This window comes from Oculina patagonica, unplaced genomic scaffold, assembly GCF_052425735.1.
Source record: "Oculina patagonica isolate OP01 unplaced genomic scaffold, crgOcupat unplaced12, whole genome shotgun sequence".
NCBI lineage: Eukaryota > Metazoa > Cnidaria > Anthozoa > Scleractinia > Oculinidae > Oculina > Oculina patagonica.
Genome location: NW_027557193.1, coordinates 9,084 through 27,196, shown reverse-complemented (window position 1 = coordinate 27,196; position 18,113 = coordinate 9,084). Strand labels below are relative to the sequence as shown.

Sequence of the window (18,113 nt, the reverse complement as noted above, 5' to 3'; positions counted from 1 at the left end):
CCGTTAAGACTCTAAACTGCAGATTCGTTGAGTTTTTCTGTGAAAATTCTTTTAAGTTTGAGGTAAATAACTCCTGGTATAAAAGTATACATTTAATATACTGTGCATATTAGGTGTTTAATATTCACGTTTCTGAAAATGTAAGACGTGATTTTATTTGTTTGTGTTCATTCTGATTTTGCCACCCAGCTGATATGCTGAAGTGGACACCAAGAATCTGTTTTTAAAAAAGTATAGATGTTACCAAGTAACTTTGGAAAGGTCTATGAAACCCCTTAAAAAAACAGCTCATAAGGATTCACTAACAAGTCACTGATGCCTATGCTGAACTTCTATGTCAGAACCTGATGGTGCTCCACAAAATGTAACAGGACAAAACAGCAGCTCAACCAGCATCTTAGTCATGTGGGATGAAGTTCCTGCTGATCAACAGAATGGTATCATCACGGGTTACACCATTACTTACCATTCACAAACAGAGAATGACAATGGAAGTGTTCCAGCTGGTCCCAATGAACGTCAACAGGAATTGACAAATCTACAGGAGTATGTCAACTACAATATCACAGTGTTTGCATCTACTGTGAAAGGACCTGGACCAGACAGTGACCCTGGTATTGTTGTTAGAACAGATCAGGATAGTAAGTAATTTTTCACTTGGAAGCTTATTTGCTTTTTCGGTATTTTGGTAATTTTTTACAGCTTGATTCCGTTAAGACTCAAAACTGCACATCCGTTGAGTTTTTCTGTGTAAGTTCTTTTAAAGTTTGAGCTTAATAACTCCTGATATAAAAGTGAATATTTTAAATACTGTGTACATTAGAGATGTTTGATATTCAAGTTTCTGAAAAGTTAAGACATGATTCTGTTAGTTTGTCTCCATATAACCTTAAATGACTGATTGTATTTTTATTAATTTTACTATGAATTTCAATATTTCAATTTTATATATTCTTAGTCTTATAGGTTTTAGCTTTTAGAGGTTTTTAATCAACTCCTTTTAATTCATTTTTTATGCCATTATTTTTATCTCAAGACCTCCCTGAAAACCGAAAACCACACTAGTGAGTGGAGCCTCCTGATAAAAGATCATTATTATTATTATTATTATTATTATTATTTAACGCCTCAAATGCATTCAATGCACTAAACAGAGCTGCTGCCCTCCACAATATTAGAGTACTCTGCCCACCTATTGCAACGTACGCTATCAATACGTATCGAGAACCAGCAAGATTATTCATAATCGGAGGGAAGGAGATTAAGTCTGCAGAGGGTACAACGCAAGGAGATCCTCTAGCGATGGGAATTTACGCCATCAGTCTACAACCTCTGATTACTCGTTTGGGGATTTCGAACGATTTGAAGCAGTGCTGGTTTGCCGATGACGCGAGTGGTGCAGGTTCATTGGAAGATATCAAGCGATGGTGGGATGTGCTGACTGAGGCAGGACCTGATTTGGGGTACTACCCTAACGCCAAAAAGTGCTGGCTTATTACGAAACCCGACAAGAAGGACCATGCTAAAGCTATCTTCGAGGGGACTGCGATAAACATCTCTACGCAGGGACAAAAACATCTAGGCGCCGCTCTGGGCTCTCGAGCTTATCTCGAAGAGTATGTCGATGGAAAGGTTGAGGAGTGGGTGAGCCAGGTGGTAAAGCTAGCCGAGTATGCCACATCAAACCCACAGGCGTGCTATGCGGCATTTACCTTCGGACTACGCCACCGCTGGACATATTTTCTCAGAACACTTCCTGATATAGAAGATCTATTAGAGCCCCTGGAGCGTGCTATTGCAGATGTACTAATACCATCAATCACTGATCACCACTGCACAAAAGAAGAGAGGGACCTAGTGGCACTTCCAGTGCGGCTAGGGGGGCTTGGACTTATTAATCCAAGCCAGGATGCAGCGTCCCAATTCAAGGTGTCAACCAAGATCACAGCGCCCCTAGTCGAGAAAATAATCGCACAGGATCATGAAACACCGGCTGATACTGCTGTCAAGACACTACAGCAGTGCGTGCGAAGAGAAACCAACGAAGCGCTTCAGACTAGGCTTGGCAATGTCAGGGAGTCTCTACCTCAGAAGACACAACGAGCCATTGATCTCGCATCCGAGAAAGGTGCTTCTAACTGGCTCACGGTCCTCCCATTAAAGGACATGGGCTACAATCTGAATAAAGGCGAGTTCCGAGATGCTGTAAAGCTCAGGTACGACTGGGAAATTGACGACAAGCCGACAGTGTGCGTGTGCGGTGACGCCTTTACAATCGATCATGCAATGATTTGTAGGAGAGGCGGATTCATAATTCAGCGCCATAATGAACTCCGTGACCTCGAGGCTGACTTGCTTAAGATGGTCTGTAATGATGTCGAAATAGAGCCCGTCCTTCAAGAACTGACTGGAGAGAGGCTACCAAGCGGCGCTAACACAACGCCAGATGCTCGCCTAGATATACATGCCCGGGGGTTTTGGGAGAAGCAGAGATCCGCGTTCTTTGATGTGAGGGTGTGTCACCCCAACGCGGATTCCTACAAGGACCAAACCCCCAAGCAGATATACCGTAACCATGAGAATGAGAAGAAGAGGGCTTACGCAGACAGGGTTCTTCAAGTAGAACAGGGAACTTTCACTCCATTGGTGTTTACATCCACCGGAGGAATGGGCGAGGAGTGCAAGAGGTATCACAGTAGGCTTGCAGAATTAATCGCCGCAAAGAAAGGGGAGGATTACGCAACAACGGTGTCTTGGATCAGATCAAAAGTCTCATTTGCGATCCTCCGATCCGCCTTAATCTGCCTAAGGGGATCAAGAACTGTAAAGAGAAACAGGAACATTGACATTTATGATATGGACTTTCAAGTAGAGAATTCTCGTACTGCAATTTAGATCGAATATATTTTTTTTTTTTTAATATATAGTTCTTCTTTTATTATTGCTCTCGAAGTCGCTTTTACTATTTTTCTACATTTTTAAAGACACTGTTTTTATTATTATGTAAATAATATGTTTGTATATAAAGTTCTTATTCGAATAGTCAAATCATTGTAATTCTTTTAGAAATTGTTTTTTTTTTTATTTTTTATTATTATTTAACATATTTTGCTTTTCATTTTAACAACTGTATTATAGAACCTTTTTTTTGTAAATAGTTTTGCGCTATAGTTAACTTTTAGAACCTTTTTATCCACATGTTACCTTTTTTAAAATATTATGTGAAATAAAGTTGTTGTATTCATTAAAATTATTATTATTATTATTATTATGATAAGAATTATTTTTATCTCAAGACCTCCCTGAAAACCACACAAGTGAGTGGAGCCTCCTGATAAAAGATCATTATTATTATTATTATTATTATTATGTTCCTTACGTAATGTTTGCTTAAAGTCCTTAGCGCCGAGACCAAACCATGGTCCTGGGGCACTAAAGGGTAGCCAGTTTTTAGCTTGACAACACCCTCCTCAAAATATGCGCTGTACCCAGCAAGGTTATCTTCTGTAGTTCACTGATGCTTATTTGGCCGGGGATTCTTCCAATATAACTCTCTAGTCCCTTTTTGATAGCTCCAAGTGCTCGAATGATAACTGGTATCGTTTCCGTTCTCATGCCCCACATTCGGCTTGTTTCGATTTCCAAGTCCTTATATTTAGATAGTTTTTCAGCAAGTTTATTTGCATCAAGGTTTGGTCTTGCTGTGGGGTTTTGTAGCCGCCAGATGTTATAAGCAGCCTTAGTGGTAGTAGTTTCAGAGGGGTTATTCGTAGCTTTGTAAAATGCTTCCATCACTTGTTTATACTCCTCTCTAGTCCATTTCTGTCTAGTTCCTTTCGAGGGATTTACGATAGGTGTAGCTAGAGGGCCTCTGTGAGGGTTGTCCTCGTTGTGGATGTCCTCTAGTACTTCGTGAGCGGAGTTTGTTCCAGTAGCTGACTTTTCGATCCCAGCCTGGTTCCCCGCTGGGGGACGCGGTCCTTGTTGATCCGCGTGACGACCGATGCGGCATGAATTATTTCTAGTACGACTTTTCATATTTGTAGTGCTCGTAACCCAGAGCAGGGTGGCTGCGGGGTTGCTGGCACTTGCCAAAGGTGCCACCCCAGACTCTGGTGGGCGGGAGCGTCTAGTTTCCCGAAGTAGGCTAAAGCGTATGCTTGTCCTACCCCATGCCCTTTTATTATTATTATTATTATTATTATTATTATTATTATTATTATTATTATTATTATTATTATTATTATTATTATTATTAATACTAAGTCAGAATGTATTTTTAGCCATTGTAAATAATTTAGAAATAGAGAAATAAAATTATTTGTTATTTTTTTTATTATTATTATTAATATGATAAGAATTATTTTTATCTCAAGACCTTCCTGAAAACCACACAAGTGAATGGAGCCTCCTGATAAAAGATCATTATTATTATTATTATTAATATGAAGGAACAATCTAAACATTAATGACATTGATGTAGAAATAGAGAAAGGTCGAGCACGAATCCAATAGTTTCCAAAAGACTCAAATTATATTGGAAGCGAGAATAATACGTATATAAATTTTTATTAGCTTTTCTTGTTTTTAATATTGGCTATTTCTAAAATTTGATTTTGAAATATAGAAAATTATTATTATTATTATTATTTTTATTATTATTATTATTATTATTATAGTCGACTCCCAATAACTCGAACCTTCATGGGAATTGAAAAAGGTTCGAGTTATCGGAAGTTGAGAACAATTAACAAACAGTGAATTACGAAAAACAGTGTTAATTGTTTTTCGATTCATCCAGTGTACATTTTAATCAAAATGGAAATGGAACAATACATTTCTGAATTACTGTATGAATCATAATGTAACGTTATTTGAAACAACAAAGGAGGAGAAGTCCAGGTACTGCGAACTTTGCAGGTTTCAAAGAGAACAACGCCGGGCTACTGCTGCAGAGTTCATGCGATTTACTTTCAACTAATCTCGTGGTGAATACTATCGATTATCATTGAAAATTTTCTTAGGTTGGAAAGAATCGGTATCAACCGCCACCAACAAAGTAAATATCTGTAGCACGTCAATGGCGTGGCACAGTTCGTGTTTTGAGGGGCATTTCGAGGGCGGCTCTTACTCGTGTACATTATAATTTCAAAATAAATTCAATGTTTTTTACTAAAGTACACTGTTTGTTTTGTCTTGTCACGTATTGACAGGCATGGTTCGAGTTATCGAGAGTGAAATTATTTAGAAAATTATCTGAAGGGAACGAAAATTGGTTCGAATTTGCGGGAGGTTCGAGTTATCGAGGGTTTGAGTTACCGAAGGTCAAATTTTAATAATTATATGACGAAAATCCAGGGGAAATCGATTTTGGTTCGAGTTAGCGCGAGGTTCAAGTTAGCGAGGGTTCGAGTTTTCGGGAGTCGACTGTATTATTATTATTCTGATTTTGCCAACCAGTCGATATAATGAAGTGGCTGCCGAAAATTTATGTAAAGTATAGATGCTGCCAAGTAAAATTGGAAAGGTCTATGAAACCTCTTAAAAAGAGCGGCTCAAAAAAAGTTACTAATGCCTATGCTGAACTTCTATCTCAGAACCTGATGGTGCTCCACAAAATGTAACAGGACAACACAACGGCTCAACCAGCATCTTAGTCATGTGGGATGATGTTCCAGCTGATAAACAGAATGGTATCATCACGGGTTACACCATTACTTACCATTCACAAACAGAGAATGACAATGGAAGTGTTCCAGCTGGTCCCAATGAACGTCAACAAGAATTGACAAATCTACAGGAGTATGTCAACTACAATATCACAGTGTTTGCATCTACTGTGAAAGGAGCTGGACCAGACAGTGACCCTGTTATTGTTGTTAGAACAGATCAAGACAGTAAGTATTTTTCTTAGGAAGCTCTTTTGTTGATTGAGGATTCGTCTGGAATTGTTTCATCCAGTGTGATTTAAATTCTCAAGAACGCTTGTCCTGTGAATTTATGGTTAAGTGTTGTGTAGCAGTGTAACTTTTACTTTGCGGGACGAAGTCAAAGTGAAATATCCTGACGCAGACGAAAGAATATTAATACTCGTCCCCGAAGCTTACTAAAATTGTACTATTTTTTACTTACCATACCCTGGCAAGTGTTCGTGGAATCGATGTAGTTTTGTTCTGCTTTCTTAACCTGTTATGATTTGAAAATATCCTGTTTTTAGGTGAATTTTCTGTCATGTGCCTTTATTACATGTGTAAGTCTCCTAACTTTTGCGAAATCTGCGGGGAAATTGGGGGAGATAATAGGCGTCTAGATCACTTGTCACGAAAACAAAAAATGGCCAAATCATGTTTCATTCAAAATAAAATACCTTTTTCACGAAACCAAGATAAAAGGTGCTAACTTGCTCATCGGAGTAATTCTTACTGACCAGTCAGCTGTCATACTAAAATGGAGAGGAATATTAGCACAATAATTCCATCGGGGCATCGGAAAAGCCGTACAGGGTCTAGGCAAAAATAAACACATATCTAAGTTTGAGACTTGTGGGAATCTTTTTCTGATTGCTGAGCTGAGATTGTTAATCTTCCCGTTAATATGGCAAACGCCAAACGTCAGATTGCTGCTGATTTTGATAGATCAGGATAGTAAGTATTTTTTTAGGAAGCCGTTTTGTTGATTGAGGATTCGTCTGGAATTGTTTCATCCAGTGTGATTTAAATTCTCAACAATGCTTGTCCTGTGAATTTATAATAAAGTGTTGTGTAGCAGTGGTAGGTAAAATATCCGAATGCAGACGTAAGAAAATTGATACGCGTCGCCGAAGCTTACTAAAATTGTACTTTTTTTATTTGCCATATCCTGCCAGGTGTTCGTCGATATCGATTTGGTTTTGATCTACTTGTTAACTGCTAATGATTTTAAACAACAAACAAACTGTTTTTTAGGTGAATCCTCTGTCATGTACCTTTACTTAGTCTCCTACCTTTTTCGTGGGGTAATGTGGCGAAAAGTCCTTCGGTTAATCGGTTTTGAACTGTGATGAAGGAAATGAAGAGAATGGTGGGGCAATTGCAAACACAAGTACGTGGTGCAGGAAGCGCGTTATTGGCGGGAAAATAAAGAGTGGTAATAGGGGAGTCTAGATCAAGTTTCACGAAATAAATAATGGCCAATTCACGTATCATGCAAACTTAGAAACTGTTTCACGAAACCAAGATAAAAGGGGCTAAATTGCCTATCGGAGTAGAGCGACCTGGGGTCCAGAATGACGATCAGTCACGGTCATGCACTGGTTAGGCAATATACCACAGGTTGTCTTGTTTTCAAACGCTTACTAGGTTATTTTCGTTTTTTTCCAGGGTTTTTGTTCGTAATCGTCCTTGACTTCTTCACTCATGGCCATGTTTTTGGTTTATTATTTTGACTTACTTATTATTGAGACTAACTTCAATTTTAAAGTAACTTTGTATACTAATATTCTTTTTTCCCTCTTAAACTATTTTTGGTTTCTTTCTTAATTGTGGAAAAGTTCTATTTTGTCATAGTGTGAACCTTATTTTTATTAGCTTCTTCACCTCACGCCTTGAATAGCTATGCTAATTGCGAAAACGTGGAACAAAATTGAAAATTCTAAAGAAGATAAAGCTTATTAAAAAAGACTTTAAAGTATCATGACTTAGCTTCAAAGGCGCCTTACCCTCGGGAGGCTGGCATCTGCATTGTTAAGATAAACCAGTCGACTTCCACTCATTTTTACGTGTGCAATTCAAACTACACTCTTCGCCAAATAATTGTTCGGAAAAAATCCTTTTTTAGAGCCCGATGGTGCTCCACAAAATGTAACAGGACAACACAGCAGCTCAACCAGCATCTTAGTCATGTGGGATGAAGTTCCTGCTGATCAACAGAATGGTATCATCACGGGTTACACCATTACTTACCATTCACAAACAGAGAATGACAATGGAAGTGTTCCAGTTGGTCCCAATGAACGTCAACAGGAATTGACAAATCTACAGGAGTACGTCAACTACAATATCACAGTGTTTGCATCTACTGTGAAAGGAGCTGGACCAGACAGTGACCCTGTTATTTTTGTTAGAACAGATCAGGATAGTAAGTAATTTTTTCACTTGGAAGCTTATTTGCTTTTCGGTATTTTGGTAATTTTTTACAGCTTGATTCCGTTAAGACTTAAAACTACAGATTCGTTGAGTTTTTCTGTGAAAATTCTTTTAAGTTTGAGGTTAATAACTCCTGGTATAAAAGTATACATTTAATATACTGTGCATATTTGGTGTTTGATATTCACGTTTCTGAAAATGTAAGACGTGATTTTATTTGTTTGTGTTCATTCTGATTTTGCCACCCAGCTGATATGCTAAAGTGGACACCAAGAATCTGTTTTTAAAAAAGGTATAGATGTTACCAAGTAACTTTGGAAAGGTCTATGAAACCCCTTAAAAAAACAGCTCATAAGGATTCACTAACAAGTCACTGATGCCTATGCTGAACTTCTATGTCAGAACCTGATGGTGCTCCACAAAATGTAACAGGACAAAACAGCAGCTCAACCAGCATCTTAGTCATGTGGGATGAAGTTCCTGCTGATCAACAGAATGGTATCATCACGGGTTACACCATTACTTACCATTCACAAACAGAAAATGACAATGGAAGTGTTCCAGCTGGTCCCAACGATCGTCAACAGGAATTGACAAATCTACAGGAGTACGTCAACTACAATATCACAGTGTTTGCATCTACTGTGATAGGACCTGGACCAGACAGTGACCCTGGTATTGTTGTTAGAACAGATCAGGATAGTAAGTAATTTTTTCACTTGGAAGCTTATTTGCTTTTCAGTATTTTGGTAATTTTTTACAGCTTGATTCCGTTAAGACTCTAAACTGCAGATTCGTTGAGTTTTTCTGTGAAAATTCTTTTAAGTTTGAGGTAAATAACTCCTGATATAAAAGTGAACATTTTAAATACTGTGCGTATTAGGTGTTTGATATTCCCGTTTCTGAAAATGTAAGACGTGATTTTATTTGTTTGTGTTCATTCTGATTTTGCCACCCAGCTGATATGCTAAAGTGGACACCAAGAATCTGTTTTTAAAAAGTATAGATGTTACCAAGTAACTTTGGAAAGGTCTATGAAACCCCTTAAAAAAACAGCTCATAAGGATTCACTAACAAGTTACTGATTCCTATGCTGAACTTCTATGTCAGAACCTGATGGTGCTCCACAAAATGTAACAGGACAAAACAGCAGCTCAACCAGCATCTTAGTCATGTGGGATGATGTTCCAGCTGATAAACAGAATGGTATCATCACGGGTTACACCATTACTTACCATTCACAAACAGAGAATGACAATGGAAGTGTTCCAGTTGGTCCCAATGAACGTCAACAGGAATTGACAAATCTAAAGGAGTACGTCAACTACAATATCACAGTGTTTGCATCTACTGTGAAAGGAGCTGGACCAGACAGTGACCCTGGTATTGTTGTTAGAACAGATCAGGATAGTAAGTAATTTTTCACTTGGAAGCTTATTTGCTTTTCGGTATTTTGGTAATTTTTTACAGCTTGATTCCGTTAAGACTCAAAACTGCACATCCGTTGAGTTTTTCTGTGTAAGTTCTTTTAAGTTTGAGCTTAATAACTCATGATATAAAAGTGAATATTTTAAATACTGTGCACATTAGAGATGTTTGATATTCAAGTTATGAAAAGTTGAGACATGATTCTGTATTCTGTTAGTTTGTCTCCATTCTTATTTTGCCAACCAGTCGATATAATAAAGTGGCCGCCAAACATTTATGTATACATGCTACCAAGTAAAATTGGAAAGGTCTATGAAACCTCTTAAAGGAGCTACGTCACGGACTACAAATCTTGAAAAAACTGGCAAGTTTTTTTAAGCGATGACGTATAGCTGACGACGTCATCGCTTTATGCAGGCAGCCGACCGGCAGGATCTTTTTGTCTTTTTGTCGTTTTCGCGTGATCGAACAGAAATCAAGTTTAACTTAACAAGAAATCGCCGCGTAGAACTCAAAAGCAAAATAGTCCCGTGCAGTCAGAATGGAACACCACAATGTATAAACGAAAGAGACTAAATTTTATATGATGGCATCTATTAGATTTATAGACAGAAACTTCAAATTCTTATAAAATACAGGGCCACTGTGAGCAAGAGACCATTTGACCTTTCTCGCAGCTGAAAAGCTAGCTCCCGCGTATCGTGTGTCATTTATCGGAAGTCACACACTACTAACAATATAACGCAATCTACTGTTGTTCAATTAAGCAAATCTACGAAGAAAATGTATTATTATCGCTTTATGCAGGCAACAGACCGACAGGATCTTTTTGTCCTTTTTTTTGTCCTTTTCGCGCAATCGAACAGAAAACAAGTTTAACTAAACAACAAATCGCCATGTAGAACTCAAAAGCAAAATACTCCCGTGCAGTCAGAATGGAACACCACAATGTATAAACGAAAGAGACTAAATTTTATATGATGGCATCTATAAGTAGACAGTAGACAGTAGACAGAAATTTCTAATTCTATAAAATACAGGGCCGCTGTGAGCCACAGACCGTTTGACACACTACAATATAACGCAATCTACTGTTCTTCAATTGAGCAAATCTACGAAGAAAATGTATTATTAACTTTGCATCCTTGGCCTGTGCATTCATAACTACTGTATTTATTTGAATTCCATCAGATGCTAACTATGCTATTTAGATAATCACCAACATTGCTTCTTAGGTTAAAAAATGTACACTACAATTTGATAACAGTCTTTATCACGCACAAGGTATCAGCTACTTTAATTTACGTTGAGTTTTTGACAAATAATAAATAATAATAATTCAGAATTATGTTAGACCCTTTGTAAAACGTCATCGCTTCTGCATGCACTGCATGTCGTTTATTCAAGTTTGTTGTTGGTAATCCGTCTTTATCTTTGTCTGTCAAAACCATCCTTGTGTATTTTCGCATTTTCATTACTCCTTTGATGTCCTTCTGTATTAGAAAACTATTATTTTGAGGTTTACTTCGCTTTGACAGCAATCAGAAAAATATCTTAAAATATCGTGACATGGTTCCTTTCAAAAGAGCGGCTCATAAGGATTCACTAACAAGTTACTGATGCCTACGCTGAACTTCTATCTCAGAACCTGATGGTGCTCCACAAAATGTAACAGGACAAAACAGCAGCTCAACCAGCATCTTAGTCATGTGGGATGATGTTCCAGCTGATAAACAGAATGGTATCATCACGGGTTACACCATTACTTACCATTCACAAACAGAGAATGACAATGGAAGTGTTCCAGCTGGTCCCAATGAACGTCAACAAGAATTGACAAATCTACAGGAGTATGTCAACTACAATATCACAGTGTTTGCATCTACTGTGAAAGGAGCTGGACCAGACAGTGACCCTGTTATTGTTGTTAGAACAGATCAGGACAGTAAGTATTTTTCTTAGGAAGCTCTTTTGTTGATTGAGGATTCGTCTGGAATTGTTTCATCCAGTGTGATTTAAATTCTCAAGAACGCTTGTCCTGTGAATTTATGGTTAAGTGTTGTGTAGCAGTGTAACTTTTACTTTGCGGGACGAAGTCAAAGTGAAATATCCTGACGCAGACGAAAGAATATTAATACTCGTCGCCGAAGCTTACTAAAATTGTACTATTTTTTACTTACCATACCCTGGCAAGTGTTCGTGGAATCGATGTAGTTTTGTTCTGCTTTCTTAACCTGTTATGATTTGAAAATATCCTGTTTTTAGGTGAATTTTCTGTCATGTGCCTTTATTACATGTGTAAGTCTCCTAACTTTTGCGAAATCCGCGGGGAAATTGGGGGAGATAATAGGCGTCTAGATCACTTGTCACGAAAACAAAAAATGGCCAAATCATGTTTCATTCAAAATAAAATACCTTTTTCACGAAACCAAGATAAAAGGTGCTAACTTGCTCATCGGAGTAATTCTTACTGACCAGTCAGCTGTCATACTAAAATGGAGAGGAATATTAGCACAATAATTCCATCGGGGCATCGGAAAAGCCGTACAGGGTCTAGGCAAAAATAAACACATATCTAAGTTTGAGACTTGTGGGAATCTTTTTCTGATTGCTGAGCTGAGATTGTTAATCTTCCCGTTAATATGGCAAACGCCAAACGTCAGATTGCTGCTGATTTTGTTGACTTTCTCGCTAATTATTGAATAAATCCATCAGAAAAATCGAAAATAAATTACTTATTTACACCAAACACGAAACTACTCACTTTGACGTACAAGCGGCAGACGACAGAAGGTGACTTTTTTGCTTTTCGGAGAAAAAACTAACGTGAAGTAAATATCTCTAATGTTCGTTTTCCCAAAACACCAAAACTACTGTCAAGATGGTACTAGGCTCGTGAAGATAACAAATTTTTCGGCCAAACGCCAATTAGGATCATATTTACAGGCTGCACAACTAAAATTTGTAAAACAACTTGAGAATCAGATCCTCCTTAATCTAAGGACAAGAGACAAGAGATCCTCTTGCAGTAGACGTATTCAACTGGCTCAAAGGATGTTTTTTCTTGCAACTTAACTTGAATGATCTAAAATTAAAAGATATTCTAAATAACAGAGGACAAAACTTTCAACACAGTTCAAGTCGTGAAAGTAGCTCGCTTTGCGTTTTTTTTTTATTATTTCACTTCAAGAACTGTTGGATTTTCATTATCTGTTAGCGGCCCAACTGGGTCAAAATCGCCCCAAACTAGTTTTTGAAGGTTGAGTTTGATTGTTACTAACAGGTAAAAAAAAAACGGTTAGGGACCATTCATTTTTTAGAAGGGGGGGAGGGCCGGAGGAATCCCTGTGTGTATTCAGTTAAAACTTTTTGGCCCTCCCCCTGTAGTAGAGTAAAAAAAGGAAGGCCCTCCCCTAAAGTGCAATATTAAATTTTGCGACCCCCCCCCCCACCCACACACACACACCTCAAAAAAAATTCACATCAAACCTCTTTTTTTGACAGAGCTCCATTCCGCTGTGTTGCACAATATTATTTTTGATCGCAAAAAAATCTATGCTACAGTCAAACGCACGCCGTGCAATATACACGAATTGAAGCCCTTCATTATGTGGAACACTACTCTCGCACGGCTAAGAAAGAACCACTCTTTAGCATCAGAAGTGACCTTTAACGGTCAAAAATGCGAAAAATAGCCTTATAAACAAACACACTTAAGCACGGATGAAAACTACATTAACACAATTGGTCCATTTACGTGAGCCAATTAAAAACCAGAATTTTCGATCCTGCAGACAAGTACAAAAACGGCAAATCGATTGATTTCAAATCATTCGATGAGACTTTGACATAGGAGCATCTGACGAGGTCCACTGAAGGACGGAAACTCGAGTCTTGCTTTAGATAAAACATTTGCCAGAAGAGATCGTTGCGGCATACTAGAGACTTCAAACGCAGTAATCAAACTGCCATAGAATTTATTTGATGGATGCAAGTAACCAAACAAAACAGATCAACAATAATGAAGGTAAAGTTTTATGTCTTTTATAGCTCCCAGAGCACAAATCACAACCACTCAAACTAAGGGGAGCTTAAAAACAACTCAAAGAAACCATTGCTCTCAATGTTTAGAGACTGCAGTAGCCTTCAAAAGACTCGGATCTTTATAGACCCTCACAACTGTGGTAACGAAACGTTATCCTACGAACTAACCGCTACTTTAGAATACGAGTTGACAGTTAGAAATCCACCGATCCGTTACACAATATAGACTACAACATTCCCTTAAAGGCTTTTAAGAATCTTTCAACAAACATGAGCCGATAAACCTAACGAAATATGCCATAGAGCTAGCAAACACAATGGCATAAAGATCATCACTGAAAGCGTTAATCAAATCAAATCAAATAGAGAGCGTTAATCAAATCCTCCGTTAACAGACTGAAGGCTAACATTTAGCAACCAGCGGGAGTCGTGCTTGGCTTGTCACATTTTATATCACTTAATATTTATTAAAAATAAAAGATTTTGATTTGGATTAAAATGCAGTGTTTTTCTACGCGACCCACCCTTTTCAAAAACGAAAATAACGATGACCCTCCCCTTTGCCACTGTAAAAAATTAGTGACCCCCCCTAAGATTCCTCCGGCCCTCCCCCCTTCTAAAAAATGAATGGTCCCTTAGCTGAAGAAAGGATGCATCAAGTTTTGTTGCATTTGACGATTCATTAAGCTTTTCCGTCTTCCAAAAGGCGTTTGAATCGAAGTGGAAATCGGTAGTTGTAATCGAAGTTATAATCGGTAGTTTTCCAGAGTTTTTATTCATTTTTTATTCATTTAAACCGTTGAAATGAATCACTTTGAAAGTGGAATCAATAATGAGTGCTCTCCCTTTCCATACCGGATACTAAAGCAAATCATTGTCATAATGGATAACAACTAGTAAAACTGGTCCACAGTGTTGTTGTTCGCGGACCAAACGGCATACTGTCGTATCCACGGATAAAAGCTAAATACTTTTTATAACCATTTCAGGACCCAGCGCTCCTCCCCAAGATTTAGCACTAAAGGACACAACCTCCATCTCAATTTTGGTCGAGTGGAATGAAGTTCAAGATGCAGACAAGAACGGTATCATAACTAGCTATACCGTGAGCTACCAGGCGGTAACCAGTGCACTAGTTGAGAACACAACAGTTAATGCTACCACACGTGAGGCGAACCTGACTGGGCTGATAAAGAACATGAATTACAGCATCAGAGTCCTGGCGTCCACAATCAAGGGAAATGGAAAATACAGCGATCCTGAATTTTTCATAACAAACCAAGATGGTAAGTCTGTCACATAACACGGGAATCATGGTCGAATCTGGAGACGAATCAAGAGACAAGCAAACTAAATAATTGTCAATTTTTGATCACAGCAGTCTCATTTTTTCTTCTACAATCCACGAAGAGCGAATGCTAATATAGAGCGATCTACAAGCGGTGAGGCGCCAGGCGCCCGTAGATTGCGCTCAAAGATCGCATTATGTTCGCTTCCGCACTAAATTCATGAATTTGTCGATTTGGAAACCCGCAGGTTAGCATCGGACGTAGTTGAAAAATGTTCAGATTAAGAAAAAAGAGAGCTGTTTACCCTCTCCCCAAGACTTAGCAATTTCTTCTAACAACTCGTCGTGAACTGATCGGTGTGGATCAGCGTTTTTTGGGTGTCACTTGCCCCGCCCCCAAGGTGCTGTTTGCCATGCTGCGAATCTTTGACTGAACCTATACAGACTATGATGGTTCAAGGTAACGCTATTTAGTAAGCGACACAAGGACTTGAAAACAATAAATACTGAAAATACTTTAAAGCAGGTCGAATGGTTGAAACTGAACAACATTGAATGGGATTGAAAACTGCTCGTATATCTTGTGTGATTATTATTTGTCCTGCCTCTTGTCGTAGAGAATAAAATTTCAATTATTTATGAACGTTATCAATACAATCTTTAGAAATTCCTTGTGTTTATTGTAGCTGCGATTTCATTACTGATGTCGTTTTTTTATTCTTCTTCGTTCAGTACCCGGTGCTGCTCCTCAGCCTGTGACAGGACATCACACCAGCTCAACCAGTATCTTAGTCACGTGGGGTGAAGTGCCAGCTGATAAACAGCACGGTAACATTGTTAATTACACGGTCTTTTACAAGGAGTCTGCAGGGGGAGGAGCAGAGCTGAAGAAACATGTTGATTCTCCCAAACGTGAAATTGAGCTAACGCAACTTAAAAAGTATACAAAATACAGCATCCAGGTGTTAGCTGCTACTGTGAAAGGTGATGGACCACGCAGTGTTTCTATCCCTGTCAGAACGGATCAAGACAGTAAGTAATTATAAATAAAAAAAAGTATTAAATTGGTGATGTAGTTGCAATAATTCATATGGTGTAGCAAGCCTGTATTTATCACAAGACGTAGAGTTGGGGAGATTGGATTTTTTTTAATTCCTACCCCAGTAAAGGTGGTGATGATACAGATAAAGCTGGCTTTAAGTTTATACATGTGTATAAACCACATGCTGTCGCCCCTGCAAGGAAACAAACAGCGAAAGACAGTATAACAATAAGCATTAAGTTGTAGCACAAACTCATAAGGGTTGAAGGAAGGGTTGAAAACAAGTTTCTGGTTATAGGTAAGGGTAAAAGTCTGCGTTTGAGCCTAGTTGCCCATCAGGCTGTCACTCATCTCCGGTCTCAATAGCACAAAGTGACTAGGAGTATTTGTACTTCCCTGTATGGACGCTCGCCATCGCGGGATAACCCCTCATCATCTATTTTGCTGGTGCCGGGGTGATGTGATGTACTACAAAAGTAAAGCGTCTTGCCCAAGAACACCACACAATGATCCCCTGCCGGGCTCGAACTCGGACTGCTTGATCATTTGTTAATAAAACAAGTTTGGACACACGGTGCTAAATAGAAGCAAGATATCAGTGGGAGGAAGAGGTTGTTGAAGGCACAAGTGTAACAACTGGTCACAAATGTAATAAAGTCACAAGTGTAATAAGGTTTGGTCACAAGTGTAATAAAGTCACAAGTGTAATAAGGTTTGGTCACAAATGTAATAAATGTTTCACACAAAGGCACAAATGTGAACGGCACCTGTCATTGAAACTTATGTTGACAGTCACTATCAGTTTTCATCTAAACAACATTTATATTGGAGAGCAAGTCTAAATGGACATATTAATCATTTTTTCAGTTAAAACACGTCAAATCATGCACTGCTCTCAACTAGTAACATGTTCAAATGGAATTTTAATTCGCTTTTGTATAGAGCAAAGACTTGATCACTATTCACAATAAAGTAATAAAATACATTAAAGTCCCCTGGATGGCACAAACCTGGATAAAACTGGATCTTGTGGAGTATGTTCGATTTGCCAGAGCTGGGATTTCTTCAAGAAATGGCCGGACAGGGTAGACTGGGTTGCATTTAACCATGGCTAGAGTTTAGTTCGGGTTTATTGTAAATACATCAACAGACGAAATATGCTGGCCAAGATTTGCTATCACGATAAAACTTGAAGTTAGTATAGTCCCATTGTAACTTGTGCTGTTGAAGTTGCGTTTCAAGCTAAAATGACTCTCACTGGTTAAACAGACTTCTTAAACTTCCTTGAAATCGTTGATTGCTGATGAAGTATTGTTATTGGCAATTTCTCTTCTTATCAAACCGCAGGCAGACAACCTTATGTGTTCGTAGTTTGTAACAATTGTTGACATAAGATGGGCAAAATAGATATTTAAAAATCTATGAGGGTTCTGAATAAAGCTCTGAAAATTACATATCTAAACGCATCTCGGTGTGAATACCTCAACAAAGTTCAATAAAATGTTTATCGACTCATGTTGTCTTTTTCGTCCTTCTTGGGACGTTTGAAGCATCTCTTTAATATAAAACGACCATATAAGTGACTTATTTGGCCATTTAGACAAGCTCTTCAATATATATGTTGTGTACATGTATAGCGATGGTGACTGACAACATAAGTTTTAATGATAGTTCCTGTTCACAGTTGTGCCTTTGTGTGGAACATTTATTACATTTGTGACCGAATGTCATTACACTTGTGACTTTATTACATTTGTGACCGAATGTCATTACACTTGTGACTTTATTACATTTGTGACCGAATGTCATTACACTTGTGACTTTATTACATTTGTGACCGAATGTCATTACACTTGTGACTTTATTACATTTGTGACCGAATGTCATTACACTTGTGACTTTATTACATTTGTGACCGAATGTCATTACACTTGTGACTTTATTACATTTGTGACCGAATGTCATTACACTTGTGACTTTATTACATTTGTGGCCGAATGTCATTACACTTGTGACTTTATTACATTCGTGACCGAATGTCATTACCCTTGTGACTTTATTACATTTGTGACCGAATGTCATTACACTTGTGACTTTATTACATTCGTGACCGAATGTCATTACACTTGTGACTTTATTACATTCGTGACCGAATGTCATTACACTTGTGACTTTATTACATTTGTGA

At 38.2% G+C, this 18,113-nt stretch overlaps 3 protein-coding genes across 29 annotated transcripts in view; all 3 read left to right on the top strand.

The window, feature by feature from the left end:
* LOC144639691 (protein sidekick-1-like) overlaps positions 1-15,992 on the top strand; it is a 105,013-nt gene extending 89,021 nt beyond the window's left edge. For all 27 annotated transcript variants that reach the window (XM_078498972.1, XM_078498996.1, XM_078498981.1 and 24 more), the window contains 2 exons: positions 14,585-14,881; positions 15,616-15,992. In XM_078498972.1, coding sequence (XP_078355098.1) covers positions 14,585-14,881; positions 15,616-15,923 — 605 coding nt within the window. In that variant the 3' untranslated portion in view covers positions 15,924-15,992. The remainder of the gene's footprint in view (positions 1-14,584; positions 14,882-15,615) is intronic.
* On the top strand, positions 348-8,833 carry LOC144639698 (receptor-type tyrosine-protein phosphatase F-like). The gene is made up of 4 exons (XM_078499005.1): positions 348-641; positions 5,598-5,897; positions 7,816-8,115; positions 8,526-8,833. Exons 1-4 carry the CDS (start codon positions 404-406, stop codon positions 8,831-8,833), a joined length of 1,146 nt encoding a protein of 381 aa, XP_078355131.1. The 5' UTR covers positions 348-403.
* On the top strand, positions 1,272-2,931 carry LOC144639695 (uncharacterized). Its single transcript, XM_078499001.1, has one exon. It carries the CDS (start codon positions 1,303-1,305, stop codon positions 2,893-2,895), a length of 1,593 nt encoding a protein of 530 aa, XP_078355127.1. The 5' UTR covers positions 1,272-1,302; the 3' UTR covers positions 2,896-2,931.
* Positions 15,993-18,113: the final 2,121 nt, after the last annotated feature.